Raw genomic sequence first — 16618 nt, 5'->3', positions numbered from 1 at the left:
ACTAACGTTAACGTTTTTCGGCTAGTTATTTAGGCAATGAAACAAATATCACATGCATCCATGTAGTAGTACTCGTAGTTTTAAAACTGGTTGTGTGTGCAACACGGAAAGCTTCCACATTATTACAAGCTACCACATTTTAACACAACCTTACACCTTAGCCATCAACATAATCACAGCGTCATTTATACCTATTATAATTTATTATATGAATTCACTGAGTGAATAAAAGTGCTCCAATGTAGTTGTCAATGGAGCTTGTGACCACTAGGTGTCGCTGTTAATTGCAGCGACAGGGAAAAATACTGTATCTCCTCGGCTTCCGTACCTTACGAAAGCAAATGTTAGCATCTCCGCTAATTGTGATAGTAGCCGCTGACATTGAGCTTCCACAAAGCGAACGCTGACTTTTTATTTGGGATTAAAACAGGTAAGTGATTTTAATCGGTTGGGATCGTCTTTGTACGGTGACTTTTGACACGTCACCTCAAATGTTTGGATTGAATGTAACTCGTTTGGCTTGGAAATCAATTTGAGGTAGTCTTTTCAGGAGGCGAAAGTACTATTAAATGAACGCAACCTAGCCTAAACTGTATAAGATAAACGTGGTGCATTATGTTAAAATAAGTGTCTGATGTGTTGACCTTGGTCCGTTTATGCTTTTACCATCTGGGAAACAATAAACACGTTTATTTAAACAAGCACATTTCCTTATTCACATGATTATTCACAACGAAACTTTATTTCCTTTTCAGATTAGGTGTATAAACGAGGACTATGACATTATTCGTTGCACTTAATAGCAATAGTTAATAGTAATAGTTTGTCTGTTTGACGTAACCACATCCGGTCTCACACCCGGAAGTTAAAGAAAACGTGTACAACTGTAAAATATAAAAAAATGCGGTTTGTCACTAGGGATGTCATATTATATTGATACTATTATTGTGTAATTATTGTGTAAAACTTAGACAAGAACTGAACTATTTTACCGGGTTTCCCTTTTAAAGGTCGTCGTCATGGTAACAGCAAAGCGCCTAGCAGACATTGGCTATCGGGCCTTTTCGGGCTCCATGATGCTGCTAACCATCTACGGGGGCTACCTGTGCGCCTTGAGGGGTTACCGCTTCATGCAGAAGCAGAAGCAGCTCCAGCTGGCCGCTGAAAACCAGGATCCGGAAGTTATTAAGGACTAATGGACTGGACCCCCGTAACCCCTCCCCCCCCTTTTTTTGTGATGTTCATTTTATTCCCTGCAGGACATTTTGGAATGCAATGCAGTTGTGTGTAACATATTAAAATGTGTGTAATTGCACCACATGAACAGCATATTACACCAACAAAATGTATATTTGGAGAAGGCAGCGATGTGAGAAGACATGTTGGTACCTGAAACCTGTACAGGCAGTGACTACTTCATCTCTATGTGGTCTCAGTTAAAAACAGGAATAAAAAAAAAAGTAACACGAAAAAAGACTGACTGAGTTAAAATACATCAACTTGTTCCAAACAAGAGTGTGTGAAATGCAAAGATCGCAAAGCGTCCGAACGTACTCGTCGCCAAGTGAGACATCTTGGCCCATGGGACCGTCGGCATCATCAGTTCAAAAAAATAAAAAACTTAAGCCTTTTAGCTTAGTCGCTGTGGTTCTGGGGTCGACTCCTGGCGGCAGAGGCGCAGTGGCCATTTGTGCCGTTCTCCCCTCGCGTCGTCTTCACTTGATCCGCCGACGGTGACTCCTCCTCGGAGCTGCTCTCGATGTCGCTCCGCACGTCGTTGCACACCTTTTGGAGACAGAAGTCATACCAATTGTGAACACAAGGTGGCGCCTTTAATTGACCAAACATTGTCAAGGCCTGGAAGACTTACAGCCATTAAAGGTAAAATGTGCAGAAAGAAGTGAGAGAAGAAGAAGGCTTAAAAGGACAAAGACTGATCATTCCAGAAGGAGAAGATGAACGAAACTGCTTCTGCAGAGACAAGACGGAGAGCATGGACACAAAACTAGAAACCGCTAGAACAGAATAAAAAAACACACACACACACACACAACAGTAATGTAATGTTCTAAGTGGTCCTGAATGCAACAATATGCCAAAGCCAAACAATCCTAATTCAGATCAGAATCAAACTTAATCCAGGATGTCTACATACACTGGAACCTTGTGGAAAAGGTTCAAACCATTGTCACGTGCTATGTTTGCTAATCTCATGAGCTTTCTTGTTTATAGTGTAAAAATGTGATGATAACCATAGAAGAGTCTGGTTGCTGTACAATATTAGCAATACATGTAATTAGTAGTACAACAGCCGAGTGGTTAAGCGCACAGGCCTCACAGCTAGGAGACCTACGTTCGATTCCACACTCAGCCATCTCTGTGTGTTATTTACATATTCTCCCCGTGCATGCGTGGGTGGGTTTTCTCCGGGTACTCCGGTTTCCTCCCACATTCCAAAAACATGCTAGGTTAATTGGCGACTCCAAATTGTCCATAGGTATGAATGTGAGTGTGAATGGTTGTTTGCCTATATGTGCCCTGTGATTGGCTGATTGGTAACCAGTACAGGGTGTACCCCGCCTCTCGCCTGGGATAGGCTCCAGCACCCCCGCAATATTCGTGAGGATAAGCGGTAGAAAATGAACGAATGAATGAATGAATCATCATACATACACTCATTGTACACAATCTACAGTTTTTTTCCCTCTTTTTAAAAAAATATTTACTCAATTATCCAAACATCATACCCAATTTGCATAACTTAGATTGTTTGCAAAATGTCAACGATATAAACATTTTTTAAAAACATACTGTTATGTTTCCACTCCAAGGAAGAACACAAACTGGTGAAATAAAGGTTGCTAAGGGGGAAACTAACCTAAACTGCATGTAAATCAAAACTGGGTCTTGTGTTCTAAAAGGTGGCAGGGGAATATTAATTCTTCCTGCCACCCACTGAGTTTATCAAAATGATAGAACAAATAAAAACAGTTAAAGAAAAGAGTGGAAATTAGTGGACCAGTGGAAGGTCAAAACACGAAACCCCACACAGTACAGTTTATTCTCACTAAATACCAAGACAGCCAACTGAGGGTGTTGACTCTCACACACTCAAAAAAAAAAAGAAGAACCTGAGCCGTAAATGGTCCTTATATACCCGCCCAGACCTGCTGATTACTCAGACCTTCAGGTGGGAGTGGACACCACAGGTGCTTCCACTTGCTGGTGATTCTTGTGGGAAAAAACTAAACTCATAACAATACATATTTATAGAAATGCTGCTTTGTATTCATCTCCTTAACAGTCAAATGATCAAACACTATTGAGGTCAGTTTCACACATTTGTAAAACCTTATTTTAATAAATAGCATGTGTTAAGGGGGACTGATTATGCTTTTCCACTTTTCTGACCTCTAAATGTAGCAACAATGTTACATTCTCGTGTTCAACGATGCCAAAGTTTCAGATAATTTGGTTTGATTATTTAAAAGTGAGCCCTAAAAGAAGTTTGGGATGACTAAAAATGCTCGGTTTCAAAAGGCGTGGTAAAACCACCCCTTTGTGATGTCACAGAGGGGTGGACCTTATATGGTCGTGTCCACTCTCAGCCCTTCCCCAAGCTCTGATCCTCTGTTTACTTGCTAGCAATGCCTCGTACTGGAGTTCCTGATTCTATACCAGCAAAATAAATGCATTTTAATCTGTCAACGGCATTTTAGCTGGACTAGCCGACAAACTTTCCAACGCTACTTGGTCGTGTCACGGAACAAAAGAGCTTGTATGTACATATGTATGTTTTTAAAGCAAAAAGGAAGCTAGTTTTTTAGCAAGCTCGATCCATGCAACAAGTGTTATTTTATCACAGTGACCCACCTTGCCCCTCAGGATGGCCTTGACAGCGATGCGTGCGATGAGGTAAGACCAGATGATGTGCAGCACCTGCAGCACCAGCAATAAGAAGTTGAAGACCCACCACGATGGGAAGGGTCCCACTATGACCCAGCTTTCAAACATGGTGGAGTTCAACAACCTACAACATATACACATACATCGGTCTAAGGTTAACAGGTTCTACTGTAATTCCCACTTGGAAGTTTGCTAAGGAGATAATGGTGTCATGGTTTTAAAGGTCGTGACACAGGATCGTGAAGAAGCATGAATGAGAGGTATGGATTTCTCTTGTGAGCAGCAACACAAGATCTCCTGCGTGCTGTAGGACACTGAATATGCTTGATCACGTTACATCCTTCTCTTCCACGTCTACGCATTCACGCTATCACCGGATGTTCTCAAACGGCACAGAGTACAGCTACCAATGCATGGATGTCGACCACCACAATGTACCTCACTGGGTATTTAATGATGATAAATGAATAAGTGATGGTTATAAATTGCGGTTGTGGATTAGTTGACTCTTGAAGCAATGGTGGCCAAATGGAGAGAACTACAGAAACAGGAGTTCAGAACAATCAGTCCTGTTAAACTTTTATTTTATATATATAATTATATATACTGTATATAAAATTATATTTATAATTATATATATATATAAAATTATATTTATAATTATATTATTATATATATATTATTATATTTTATAATTTTTTCTTTTTTTTTTACAATATTCGATGAAGTAAATTGATTCGAATGTCCACAACTAGTCTGCTGTAAGACGTTATTATTATGATGACCCTTATTATGATTAGTGTCTTATTATTGCTGTCATTCTAACCTGCAATAAAAGCCTGTTGTTCTGACCATCGTGTCTGATGATTGTGTTACAGGAACATTACTAGCATCTACTAGCATTACTAACATCTACTGACCAATGTACGATACTGCATAGCATCAACTAATATACAAATATAATGTATTTTAATTCATTTAGCAATTTTTATGCTGGGGAAAATATGTAAATTGTGCTTAAATATGTATTTTTACATAGACTGTACTACAAGTACAAAACAGTATGATTTATTAACTAATATACTAGTGGCAAAATTCGAAGCACAATGTGGCGAGGGACGACTGCATTCCTTTTTTCAAAATTTCAAAAAAGACAAAAAAAATCGTAAGAAGTGAGACGGTTCACATCAGGCGTACTCACCATAGCGGATATATGACAAGCCGTGTGATGAAGAACACAATGCTAAACACGATGAAGAGGAGGTCACACAGCCGCTGATACCTAGCATAGTTGGCCAGTTTGGCTGCCTGAAAAAAACAAACAATAAAACTTTATTGTGCTTCCGATCCTTACGTATGTTACACAGTGGAACGCTATACTATGAAACACTATTAGGTACATCTGCACAATGTAATGAGATGCAACACTAAGAGCTGAGTCAACAATGTCCGTCTCATTAGACAGCGCAGGTGTACCTAATGTTGTGGCCTGTGAGTGCGGCTGCCTTCCGTTTCTCACCGACCTCGAGCAGGAAGTCGGAGGCATCGTGCACGCACATCACAAGGCTGCCCACCCGCACCATGTTGTTGGCGTAGGAGAAGCTGATCAAGCCCACTGTCGCCAGGTGATGAATAAACATGGCAAGGAAGTCCTACGGTTGAAAAAGACAAATTAGAAAGACACTTGGGACAAGTGTGGACAGCAGCAACACTTTCCTGAGGAAAATAATACACGATGTAAACATCCATTCTCTGTTATGGTGGATTCAATGATGCTGGAATGGAAGGTGTCATTTGTGTCGTCTTTTATGTTTAACGTCTAAACTTCATGCTTTGTGCTCAAGTAAAAAGTTATCGTAAGCACTGGGAACTTCATTTGAAATTGGTTTCACGCAAGAAACTAAACACATTAAAGTGAGATAACTTCCACATGTGCCAATTAACTCGAGTGAATGTGGACTTTGTGAAAATACACTTGCAACTTTAAAACTGCTTCCACACAAAAATCCATCAAACCTTATCAAAACAGCTCTCAGCACCGTTGCTACTCTGGAATTTACATCATTTGGGCCAGCAGTCACATGAGAGAGGGCGCCCTCGTGCTATGCACCCCCGCCCAGCTCCTTGACCGAAGCTAAACCCATGTGACCTTCTAATATGATGTCATCAGTGAAGATTTACACGAAATGGACTGAGTATTTGCACCTCACCTTCCTTTTAATGTCTGTGAACTGGGAGAACACAAGCGACCAGTAAAAGGCCAGCTCTGTTGTGTAGTAACAGTAAAGTCCAGGGGTCATGACCTTTGGTGACACAAACAAAAACAGTTGAAGTGATTGAGTTGAAGACAGGGGACATTTTAAAAGTGACTCTTTACTACATCTACTAACTATATCCACAATAATAAAAGACAGTATGGCCGAGTGTTACTTAGGAACCTGCTTATGTTTCTGGCTGACTAACATAGGTGGTTGCCGACATAGATGAAACCTTTTTTTAAGGTGTACAGAGCAGTTTTGAAGATGCCAATAAAAGGCTGATTTGTGCACAGTCATCCTGCCTCATCAGCATTCCTCTAACATTACAATATTTTATACTCTGCCAATATATTTTGTTATATGTCTTTTTTCCAGTGGTAAACAAGAATCCATGGAAATATTGCCATGCTTTTTACATTGAAGCTTAGTTTGCACTGAACAGGAAGTAAGTGTGTGCAAGTATTAATGCTGTGTAAACAAACACTAGATATATTGTGGTACGCTGCAATTGTGAGGAAGTTGACAAAATAGTTTGCTAGGGTTACGTCCCAGGAACACAAAAAAATTGTAACTGACATGCGCATAATTTTTTTAATACAAAAACCTACCTGTCGATGTTGACTTAAAAAAAAATAAAAAAAGAACACAGTGGACCAGGACTTGATGACTTGATGCACTTACACCGGTTGGTGACACAAATGGAAACGATTAAGGCGGTTCCACTGTATTATTCATTCATTCATTCATTTTCTACCGCTTATCCTCATAAGGGGGTGCTGGAGCCTATCCCAGCTGTCTGTCGCTGAGAGGCGACGTAAACCCTGGACTGGTCGCCAGCCAATCACAGGGCACATATAGACAAACAACCATTCACACTCACATTCATACCTATGGACAATTTGGAGTCGCCAATTAACCTAGCATGTTTTTGGAATGTGGGAGGAAACCGGAGTTCCCGGAGAAAACCCACGCATGCACGTAGAGAACATGCAAACTCCACACAGAGATGCTAAGCAAAAAAATCTGCATGTGCAGGTGTACCTAATGCTGCGTCCACCTGCAACAACATACCTGGTAAGGATAACCGTACCAGCAATGCCGCGTGTCCCACATCCAAGGGGTCTAAACAAAGAGCATCATGCATTAGTTGCTTTTGCAATGAAATAGACAAAAGCCTACAATATTGTAATAATTATACATCATTTATAATAATTATACATACATTAATCCTGGCTACTACAATGCTAATAGGCTTGAGCCCTGTGGTGTGCTCACCTGCCAGAGAAACTGGAATCCATAGGTAAATATGCACAAATAAAATGTTAACCTCCACCTGAAATGGATAATCCAGAAAAAAAAATCACATTCACACACATGGACACAAATATGCTTCAACTCACTAAATAATAATAATAATCTCATAGACATGCCCTTTGATCCACACAAAGATGGCAGCAAAGCAGCACTCATGCACGGCAGTAAGCAATGCTTCAAGCCTGCAGTGAGGTCAAAGGTGAAGGCAAACAGACATGGACCTACATGCTCTCGCAGAACTTGGTGTGTATGCTGGGTTTATCTTGGTTCCTTCGCTGTCTGAACCAGCGTTGGACCTTTCGCACCTCCCAGTCCAGCTGCTTGGACAGGCCGTCCAGATGCCGGGAGTCTGGACTCTGGCGGGAAATGACCACATTAGAACAAGAAGAAACACTCAACTTGTGCATTTGCTGTTTTTCACATCCTGGAGATTCCATGAAAAGATGGAATATTCTTAGCCATGTAAACACCTTTGTAATGGACGTAAACACTTTCTCCAGTACTGCGTTGGGCTGAGCTCTCCGTCCAACCTCTGGATGAATGTGAAGGCTCCTGGCACAGGCACTGGCAACAAATCTGTGGCAGGGGTCAGAAAAAAAAACAACTTTAAAAATCATTTGGAGTGCATGAGAAAGTGGACAGGAAACACAGGAACACATTAGCAAGAGAACCAACGCTGTAAACGCAGTAAGGAGCAAATTGCTCAGCCAGCATTAATACAATTGATAAGTTCATTTAGGGCTGGAACTAATGATTATTTTTTTAGTCAATTAATCTAAAGCCTATTTTCCCCGATTAATTGAGCAATCAATTATTTTTTTCTATATTTGCAATGTCACCTGTCTTAGGGTGACATTCTTATAGGTGGACCTGCACCAATTGCAACGTTTTGAACCGCTAACAAGTCAAGCTAATTGTTGCTAACATCTGATCTTCAAAAGGTGTTGATTATCAACGTTAATGATGCCTAAAAAAAAGGTATTCTTCTGTTTCTGGCCTACAGAGGAAGAGGAAGGAGAACATTGTTTTTTTATTGTGTGTTGCACTGGCAAACTGCTATAGAGATCATGATTACTCCCCTCAGGATAGACGATTTTCTTTTAGGCAGAATAGCATGAATACACATACTGAGGTAGAGGTTTTATAGTGTAATTGGACTATGGAACGGTGACCATAAAAATGGGTAAGCATTCCTTTGAAAGTCACTGGGGATCGTGTTGGGAATGTCATCTATTTGTTCCGAGCACTTGGCAAAGTGCTTTACGATAACGTTCTATTACCATAATACATCTCGAACTGAAAGAAAAAACAACAACCAAGATATATGATTAGCAATACAATAGAAGAAAGTACATAAGAAATTCCTGTGGTTTTTGGCTTGACATTGGTATCTGATATGGTAAATGAACGTGCTGTTTCTCCAGGAAGGAACTCAAATCAGAGGACAGCCTGCAAAAAACTAAATCCAGCATTCCATGTGCGGCATGATTAGATAAATGTAGGTCAACAATGGCAGTCACTGCTTGGCTTTAAGGACTTGGATTACTGTATTAAAAATATCTAGTACCCATTGGTGATTGCGGTATTTACCCCACCTTTGGTGTCTTTCGTACTGATTTCAAGTCAAGTTTCAATTTCCCCTTTAAGGCGGTTCTTCTCAAATATTGGACCGGGCCTGTAGAGGGGGCGCTACAGCGAGGTGGACTAATACCCATAACTGTTTCTTTATTCATAATTCATGATTGTGCCAGCAACTCATACAATGGTTTGTAAAGATAAATAAATACTACAGGTTCTCAATGGTATTTCGAAATAAAAATCAGTCCCTCAGGGGAAAATGAAAGAAACCAATCAAGAACCACTGCCTTAAGGGAAATTCCTGTTCCCAAATTCCAAAACATCAGTACTAGTTATTCACCATGCCAAAGATGTCTTTCAATCAAGACATGTACTCACTAGATTGCGGTTTTTGCCTTACTAAAGACGAGGAAAAAATAATCAGCAGGTGTAATTCTCAGAAAGCTTCCCTTTTTGGTTTGATGTAGTTGTTTGGGTATTAAGCAACAACATAGAGGGGAAGAAAAGAAGAAGAAAACCGCCTGGGAAGCACCACCCTGCCCCTGATGTGACCTAACTGCATTCATACTTCTCGTCTTCTCCCTTCTTTATTGTCTCCGGGAACCAGATTTACCTCTCGGGTATTTCGCGTCCTCCTCCGCCATTGTTTGGAATAAGAGCAGTGAAAGTATGCAGCGCTATATTGTGTAACTCTTAAGAGCTTCTTAAGAGTTGCAAGCAGAGTAAAAATATAGTGGAAGAGTCTTGCAGTTTCAGGCACAGCATCGGTAAAGTGTAAAGTGGTCATTACACGTTTTTTGCGGGACTACAAGTGTTTAAAATTAGCAACCCCGCTCCCTGTATGCACATGCTATAATGCTACACAGAAAAACGCTTTTGTTCCGTGACTTACACAAAATAAACACAGTTAAATTGTTACTTACTGCTTGCTATTCTGACTCTTCGACACGACCAAGTAATGTTGGAAAGCTGAAAAAGTTTTTTTTTAAATATACATAAATAAAAGAAAGTTGTAATTCAAGAAAAGAAAAATTTAAATGTTACAAATATATATATATAATTTTATTTTAAGTTAAACAAGAAATAATTGTATAATGTTACATGAATAAAGTCATAATATTATGGGGATAAAGTTGTAATTACGAGAAGAAAATTGACAAGAACCAAGCTGAAATAGTAGTTGAAATAATATGTTTTTTATAACAGCAGTAATGGAAAACACAGCTGTAATTTTATGAGAATGAAATCAAAATATTAAGAGAAAAAAAAATTATTCTAACAAGGAAAAAAGTTGTAATTTTACAAGAATAAACTAAAAATAAAGTCAAAATATGATGGCAATAAATTCGTTATATTACATGTATCAAGATTATTAAAGAAGAAAGTTGAAATATCAGGAATTAAAATTTGAATTAAAAAAAGACGAAAGGTCCTACTAACACTATGATTTTTCACTAATATTACAATGCTGAGATGCAGTTTTTCTTTATATATATATATATATATATATATATATATATATATATATATATATATATCTACATGCATTGGTTGACACATTATCAAAGTGATTAATCATTTTACATCATCAAGTATTTATATGCACTCTGAATTGTTTTGTACATATAAAACTATAATTGTAAAATTATAAAAACATGTTTTCTTTTAACATTTTTGGCTTTCCAGAATGAATTCATTGGATTATTTAGGTTGTAGTAGGTTCTGGTTAAAGTCAGACATTAATGATGCTAACCAAGGTTCCATTGTATTTTATTAAAAGATGTTTACTCTAGTATCCCCCAAAGGATCAAAAATTATTTTAAAATGCCCTGAAATGAGAAGGAAAGAGCTCCTTTAAACGACTGCTGTTGTTGTAACAATCAGCAATCAACAGCACCACCCTGAAGCGAGCAATAAGCCAAGCCCTCTTGTGAGTGCGAGAATGCAGACATTTTTTGGCAAACAGGACTGTGGACCGACAAGAATCCCCATTCAGTTTTGTAAACTAAATGTACACGTAGCCATCTCAAAATAAGACAGAAGGAAGCAGCAGACAATGTCAAAGCTTGTGGCCAATTCAATTAGCGAGAAGGATGTTTAATGTGAAGCATCAATATTTGGCAAGCAGCGTCCACCTCCATTTCCGAGGGAAAACTGACCACAAAAGAGCTTTTGGGGTAAATCTTGAGCATATGTCACAGCTTTGTACAGAATTCCAACCCATGACTTGGCTTACAGGGATGGCCTGGATGCTTCTACACCAGCAGAAAGGCAACAATTGTGATCAAAGCAAGAAGAAACTGGTTTTAGATGGAGGGTGCAAGGTCTTACATTATGAAGAAGAATCTTGGTTTGGAAGGCTAAACTAGTAGAACTAGAAGTAGTCTCAGCAAAGACACACAAAAAAGTGTGTTTATTTATCTAAACCGCAAAGAGGACGGAACATGAATTGGAAGTAGGCAATAACTGGAGGGAATGAATTCAACTAAAGGCAAATTTACTCACAAATTTATAATTCATGATCTGCTCAACAGTATATCATCCCCAAAGTTGCCTACTTGCATTTTTTATTGCACAAGCTTCAGTGACTGACAGTCAAGAACCAAATGCTAAAAGTGCTGTTCTCTATGGCCATTTCTAAATAACATTCAAAACTTTTTACGAGTTGTGCACAGAGCAAGCCGAGCAGGAACCCGAGCTGTGGTGTGATAAATAAATGAATGAGTCAGTGAGAGTGCAAGCGCTCTCTAATAACATCACCGGAGCTGAGGAGAGAGGAGTCACATGGACAAGGGTAAAGAAGGAGTAGTACAACACAACAGTACGGTATGTCACACATGACAATGTTTTGATTTGAATGAAAAACACATGTGGTCTCTTGCTTGACGCCGAAAACTGACTAGAGGTCACATGGTTGGAAATGTCATTAATGCAAAAGAAAGAGTTCATGAGTTTCACATGATGTAATTATTGTGCATCGTGGGAAAGAACACTGCCGTCGGAAGAACACGGTGAGAAGGGACTAGCCTTAATTAGTGTAAAAATCATGTCTGGAATCACTTCCTCCTCTTTAATCCCCTTCTCAGGAGAATTTTGAGATGTTCTGTTCTGACCCTCTGGAACTGAGCATCATGAAACAGTGGAACAGAAGAGTGGAATCTCAGAATTTGAAAGGCCTAAAGGTTGTACAAATACATCACACAAATATTCAGAGGTGGAATTGGCCCATGCACAACCTGACATAAGACTTCAGCAACCCGCTTGAGACGTCAGTGTTTTGCTGTAAATGTGGCTTTTATGTGCTGCCATCACATAGTAAGGTTACCAGTGAAACGTGATGATAACCATAGAACAGGAAATGGAACACAAAGCACTGTAGTGGTCATATAATGTTGAAAACAGTACAAACGTTGCTGTCCTGGCTGCTCATAAAATATGCATAAAGCGGCAGGTCAACATGAATCATAAATTTAATGTTTTCTGTTTTGGAATTTTGTCAACAGGTGATTTAGGTTAAAAGTGATCCTTAGAAAATAAATACATTTTGCTGTTTATGTGTCCGGCTGCACGGCTCCTCACAGCTAGGAGACCTATGTTCGATTCCACAGCCATCTCTGTGTGGAGTTTGCATGTTCTCCCCGTGCATGTGTGGGTTTTCTCCGGGTACTCCGGTTTCCTCCCACATTCCAAAAACATGCTAGGTTAATTGGCGAATCCAAATTGTCCATAGGTATGAAGGTGAGTGTGAATGGTTGTTAGTCTATATGCGCCCTGTGATTGGCTGGCGACTAGTCCAGGGTGTACCCCGCCTCTCGCCCGAAGACAGCTAGGATAGGCTCCAGCATCCCCGCAACCCTTGTGGGGATAAGCGGTATAAAATGAATGAATGAATGAATGTATGGTTTACCATACATCCAGCTAGATTTAGTGTTACTTCGCTTGTGAACACATTATAATCGGACTGTCTGTGAAGGTATAGTGGCTTGTCATTATAACACCGTACAGCAGGTGGCGGCATCATCTGCTTGTTAATACACCTTAGCCGCACCTGGGGCCTCACCTATAAAGCTTACGCACAAAACAGGGCCGAAAAGTTGCACACGGCATTTATTATACGCCAAGTATGTTACCAATAAAAGCCAACCTGTCATGAGAATGTACTAACCTATAGAGCAGCTACACACAATAACCCGCACAGACAGCTTTCAAGATCTATCAGAAGGTGTATTTCATTGGATTTCCAAAACTCACAGCCTGCCTCCAGGCATTTTGGGTGTACATTTTGGATTTCTGGCACGCACACATTTTTAGTCAGATTTCCATACACATTTTGTACAGAAGAGGGCCCTGGTCTGTCAGAGACGCAGCAGGAGAGATCAATGTTGCCAATTCAGTGACTTTATCGCTATATTTAGTGTTCACACGCCTCCAGATATTCTTTTTCAAAAAAAAGCAATTAGTGACAAATCTAGCAAGCTTTTCATGGTCTTATTGGACACTTTTGGAGACTGACTGAAAACATGTGTCTCGCTTTTCAGACGGCTTGTTTGTGACATTTTCTTTCAAACGACAAGAAGTAACACAAAAAAAGTAAATATGTATTTATTTATAAAACACATTTGCTCTGCTTTTCATGTCTTTACTCACATTTTGCCTCTCACAAAACACTGTTCCTCTCTCCAACAGCTTCCATTACAACAGTGCTTCTCAATTATTTTCGATCATGCACCCCCCCAAAAGACGGAAATCTTTGTAGCTCTGCCCGATTTGAAATATTAGAGATAGTGATCATATTTATTCATTTATCTGTCTTGTACAGACTGAACTAGAAACGGAAACCAGGAACTGAAATCAAAAGAAAACCTCTCAGATCCCCCTGACACAGTTAAGACCCCGGGGGGTGGGTGGGGTTGTATTTGAGAAACACTGCATTACAATTCCATGTACATGCCACCTATCAAATTATGCAAATTAGGCAATACTGTCATCTCGCGCCATCTCCATTACTTCTTATGGGAAAAATTGGGTTCCACTATAATAAAACTGCCACATACAGTAAATCGCATAATATAACATAATAGCTTAATAGGATGTTTAAAGAGCTTAGAAATGCTATAGAAACCAACAGCTCATAATTATACGATTTAGGCGACTTGAGTCAAAGGACTACTGCATGTTATTATAATCCAGCATAAAACTTGAAACTGACCTCGTCTCATCCGCATCAAAGGTCGCCCTGCCAACATCTCCCATAAAACAATCTGGTTGAATACCACTCCTTTCTTCCTCTCCTATCAGAAGTAGTATAGTAGCTAAGATTTTGGCCTTATCTTTACATGAGCCAACAATAAAATAATGTAAGATCATTTCTGCACAGTGCAACAGTCACATGAACAAGGTTAAGCTCATAAACTCTGCGTTGCCAAGGGTTTGAAAAGCTTTGTCATAATGTCATCATTGCATTGCAGCATTCAAGTTTTAGCAGGGGATTGAACATCGTTACGTTCCTTTGGGATGAGAAACGCAGAGTAACTCACAATTGGACATAATCGCAATAATTTGATAATATCCCTAGAATGACAATACAGGGATTATTCGATAATCATTTAAATTGGTGGGTGGGGCACACACTTACATGATATTGGCCAGCTATGTCAGTGTAATAATGATACAACTAGAAATTTCCCACGGGAATTTTGATGGACATGCAACATGTGCTGTGAACTTCGGGCCCGGTGTCTGCTGTGCCACGCCACAGAGCAATGGAATTTAGCAAAAAAGCAAACATGCTAACTGTTAGCACGCTAGCATCTGAGATGGCACTCTATAGCGAAAGCATCAGGGTGGTCCGACAATATCCCTGCATCACGCCATGACTGCATTAGCCTTTAGATGTGAGGAATACAGCTAAAATGTTAACATGCTAACAGATATCATGCTACCGCCAAAAGTGCTGACAAAGCATTCCTACACCATGCCATGTGTATGTAGGCCTTTAAACAGAAGTAAAATAGCCAAACTTTCAAAATGCTAACAGTTAGCATGGTGACACCTAGCAAGATAGAAGTGGCGAAAGTGCCAAGGCAGTTCCAAAGTGTCCACACATCATGCCATGTGTGTATTTTCATTTAGATATGCATAAACAGTTAGTATGGTAGCATCTAGCAAGAAAGCACCAAGTCCTAAAAGTGTTAAGGCAGTCCCATAGTGTCCCTACATCATGCCATGTGCGTATTTGCCTTTGGACATGAGTAAATTAGTTGAAATGCTAACATGCTAATGGTTATTAGGGTATCACCTAGCAAGAGAGCCTCAAGTACCCAAAGTGCCATGGCTGTCCTATAACGTCCCTGCATAATACCATCTGTGTATGAGTAAATTTGCTAAAATGCTAGCATGCTAGCACCTAGCAACATAGCATCAAGTAGTGAAAGTGGCCAGGCACTCCTGTGGTGCCGGCACATGATGTCATGTGTTGTATTTCAATTGCATGCAGCACTTGCAATGTACTGCAGTACTAAAGGGCAGAGAGGTAGCGAGGTGCAGGTCGATACCAAACTATCAATTTCTGACATGATGATAACACATCTTAATGATGTATAATGGATTCTATACTGATACTCCAGTCATTTGAGGTGACTGCAGTCACTGTACTTAATTAGAAATGTAGAACTTTTAAAATCTCCCAGATACATGAAATGTATGATATCAGCTAGGAAGGGAATCATTGTAATTCTGGTGTTTTAAAAAAAAAACAAAACATTAAAAAGAACATTTCTCATGTTCTGATATGTTGATGTTCAAATGGCAAAAGGGGCGTGGTCCAACAGATGGCTAACTTTAATGTGATTTTAACCTAACATGGAGTTAATGCACACACGGTTACTCATTGGTCTGTTAAAGGCTCTTATTAGGGGGGAATATTATTTTTTAAAGGTTATTTACTGTGGTGAATAAAAGTAGTAATGAGAAGTTAATGAGCGTGTGCTAACACGAACTGAAGCTAGCTTGTCCCCATCCTTCCTCCTGGGGCCACCGTTAGTCATTTCTGTTCTCTGTGGAGGAAATAGAAGCGAAGCAGAGTACGAACCTTTCAAAGAGCATCCTCACGGCGAATATCCCCAAAGCCAACGGCAAGGCGGCAAACAAGTGTCCAGCTTTGGGGTACTCCACTCCGGGAGCCTGGTCGGCTAGGTCCGCCCATGTTACGTTGTGAGGCAGCCAAAACCTTTCATTCCAAAACCAGGTTGAAAGTGCAGCCATGTTTCCTCAGCGTCTCCGTCCCCGGGCGAGAAGATTATAAACCTGTTTCCCGGAGGAAAAAGTGATGTGTGAAACTTGAGGGGCGCCTCTTCAGCCAGCCCTACTCGCTGATGATGGCATGGCTCACTCAATTTTACCGCACTGACTTCGAAACGAGAAAGTACATTTCCGGTTGAGGGTTTCCCAAATACACCACAATGAACGAGTATTTTGCACATAATTGCGCAAATAGTACTCTATTATTTTGCAATGGAACACAGCTCTGCATGCCTGTAATAGCAGAATATAACCTGGATGCA

At 39.9% G+C, this 16618-nt stretch overlaps 2 protein-coding genes across 3 annotated transcripts; one reads left to right on the top strand and one right to left on the bottom strand.

The window, feature by feature from the left end:
* Window positions 1–5: 5 nt before the first annotated feature.
* LOC131106109 (cytochrome c oxidase assembly protein COX14 homolog) lies at window positions 6–1558 on the top strand. The gene is made up of 2 exons (XM_058054885.1): window positions 6–430; window positions 1011–1558. The coding sequence occupies exon 2, from the start codon at window positions 1020–1022 to the stop codon at window positions 1194–1196; it is 177 nt and encodes a 58-aa protein (XP_057910868.1). The 5' UTR covers window positions 6–430; window positions 1011–1019; the 3' UTR covers window positions 1197–1558.
* On the bottom strand, window positions 799–16446 carry cers5 (ceramide synthase 5). 2 transcript variants are annotated; one of them, XM_058054881.1, is made up of 10 exons: window positions 16147–16446; window positions 7949–8054; window positions 7704–7834; window positions 7440–7497; window positions 7236–7286; window positions 6117–6209; window positions 5430–5558; window positions 5189–5214; window positions 3874–4030; window positions 799–1785 (listed from the first exon to the last, which is right to left on the bottom strand). In XM_058054881.1, the coding sequence occupies exons 1-10, from the start codon at window positions 16317–16319 to the stop codon at window positions 1636–1638; spliced, it is 1074 nt and encodes a 357-aa protein (XP_057910864.1). In that variant the 5' UTR covers window positions 16320–16446; the 3' UTR covers window positions 799–1635. The 2 variants fall into 2 exon arrangements, with proteins under 2 accessions (XP_057910864.1, XP_057910863.1); XM_058054880.1 differs by having other exon boundaries at window positions 802–1785; window positions 5108–5214.
* Between the last annotated feature and the right edge of the window lie 172 nt (window positions 16447–16618).

This window comes from Doryrhamphus excisus, chromosome 18, assembly GCF_030265055.1.
Source record: "Doryrhamphus excisus isolate RoL2022-K1 chromosome 18, RoL_Dexc_1.0, whole genome shotgun sequence".
Taxonomy (NCBI): domain Eukaryota; kingdom Metazoa; phylum Chordata; class Actinopteri; order Syngnathiformes; family Syngnathidae; genus Doryrhamphus; species Doryrhamphus excisus.
The sequence above is the reverse complement of the archived record's forward strand: the minus strand, read 5'-3'. Positions and strand labels throughout refer to the sequence as shown.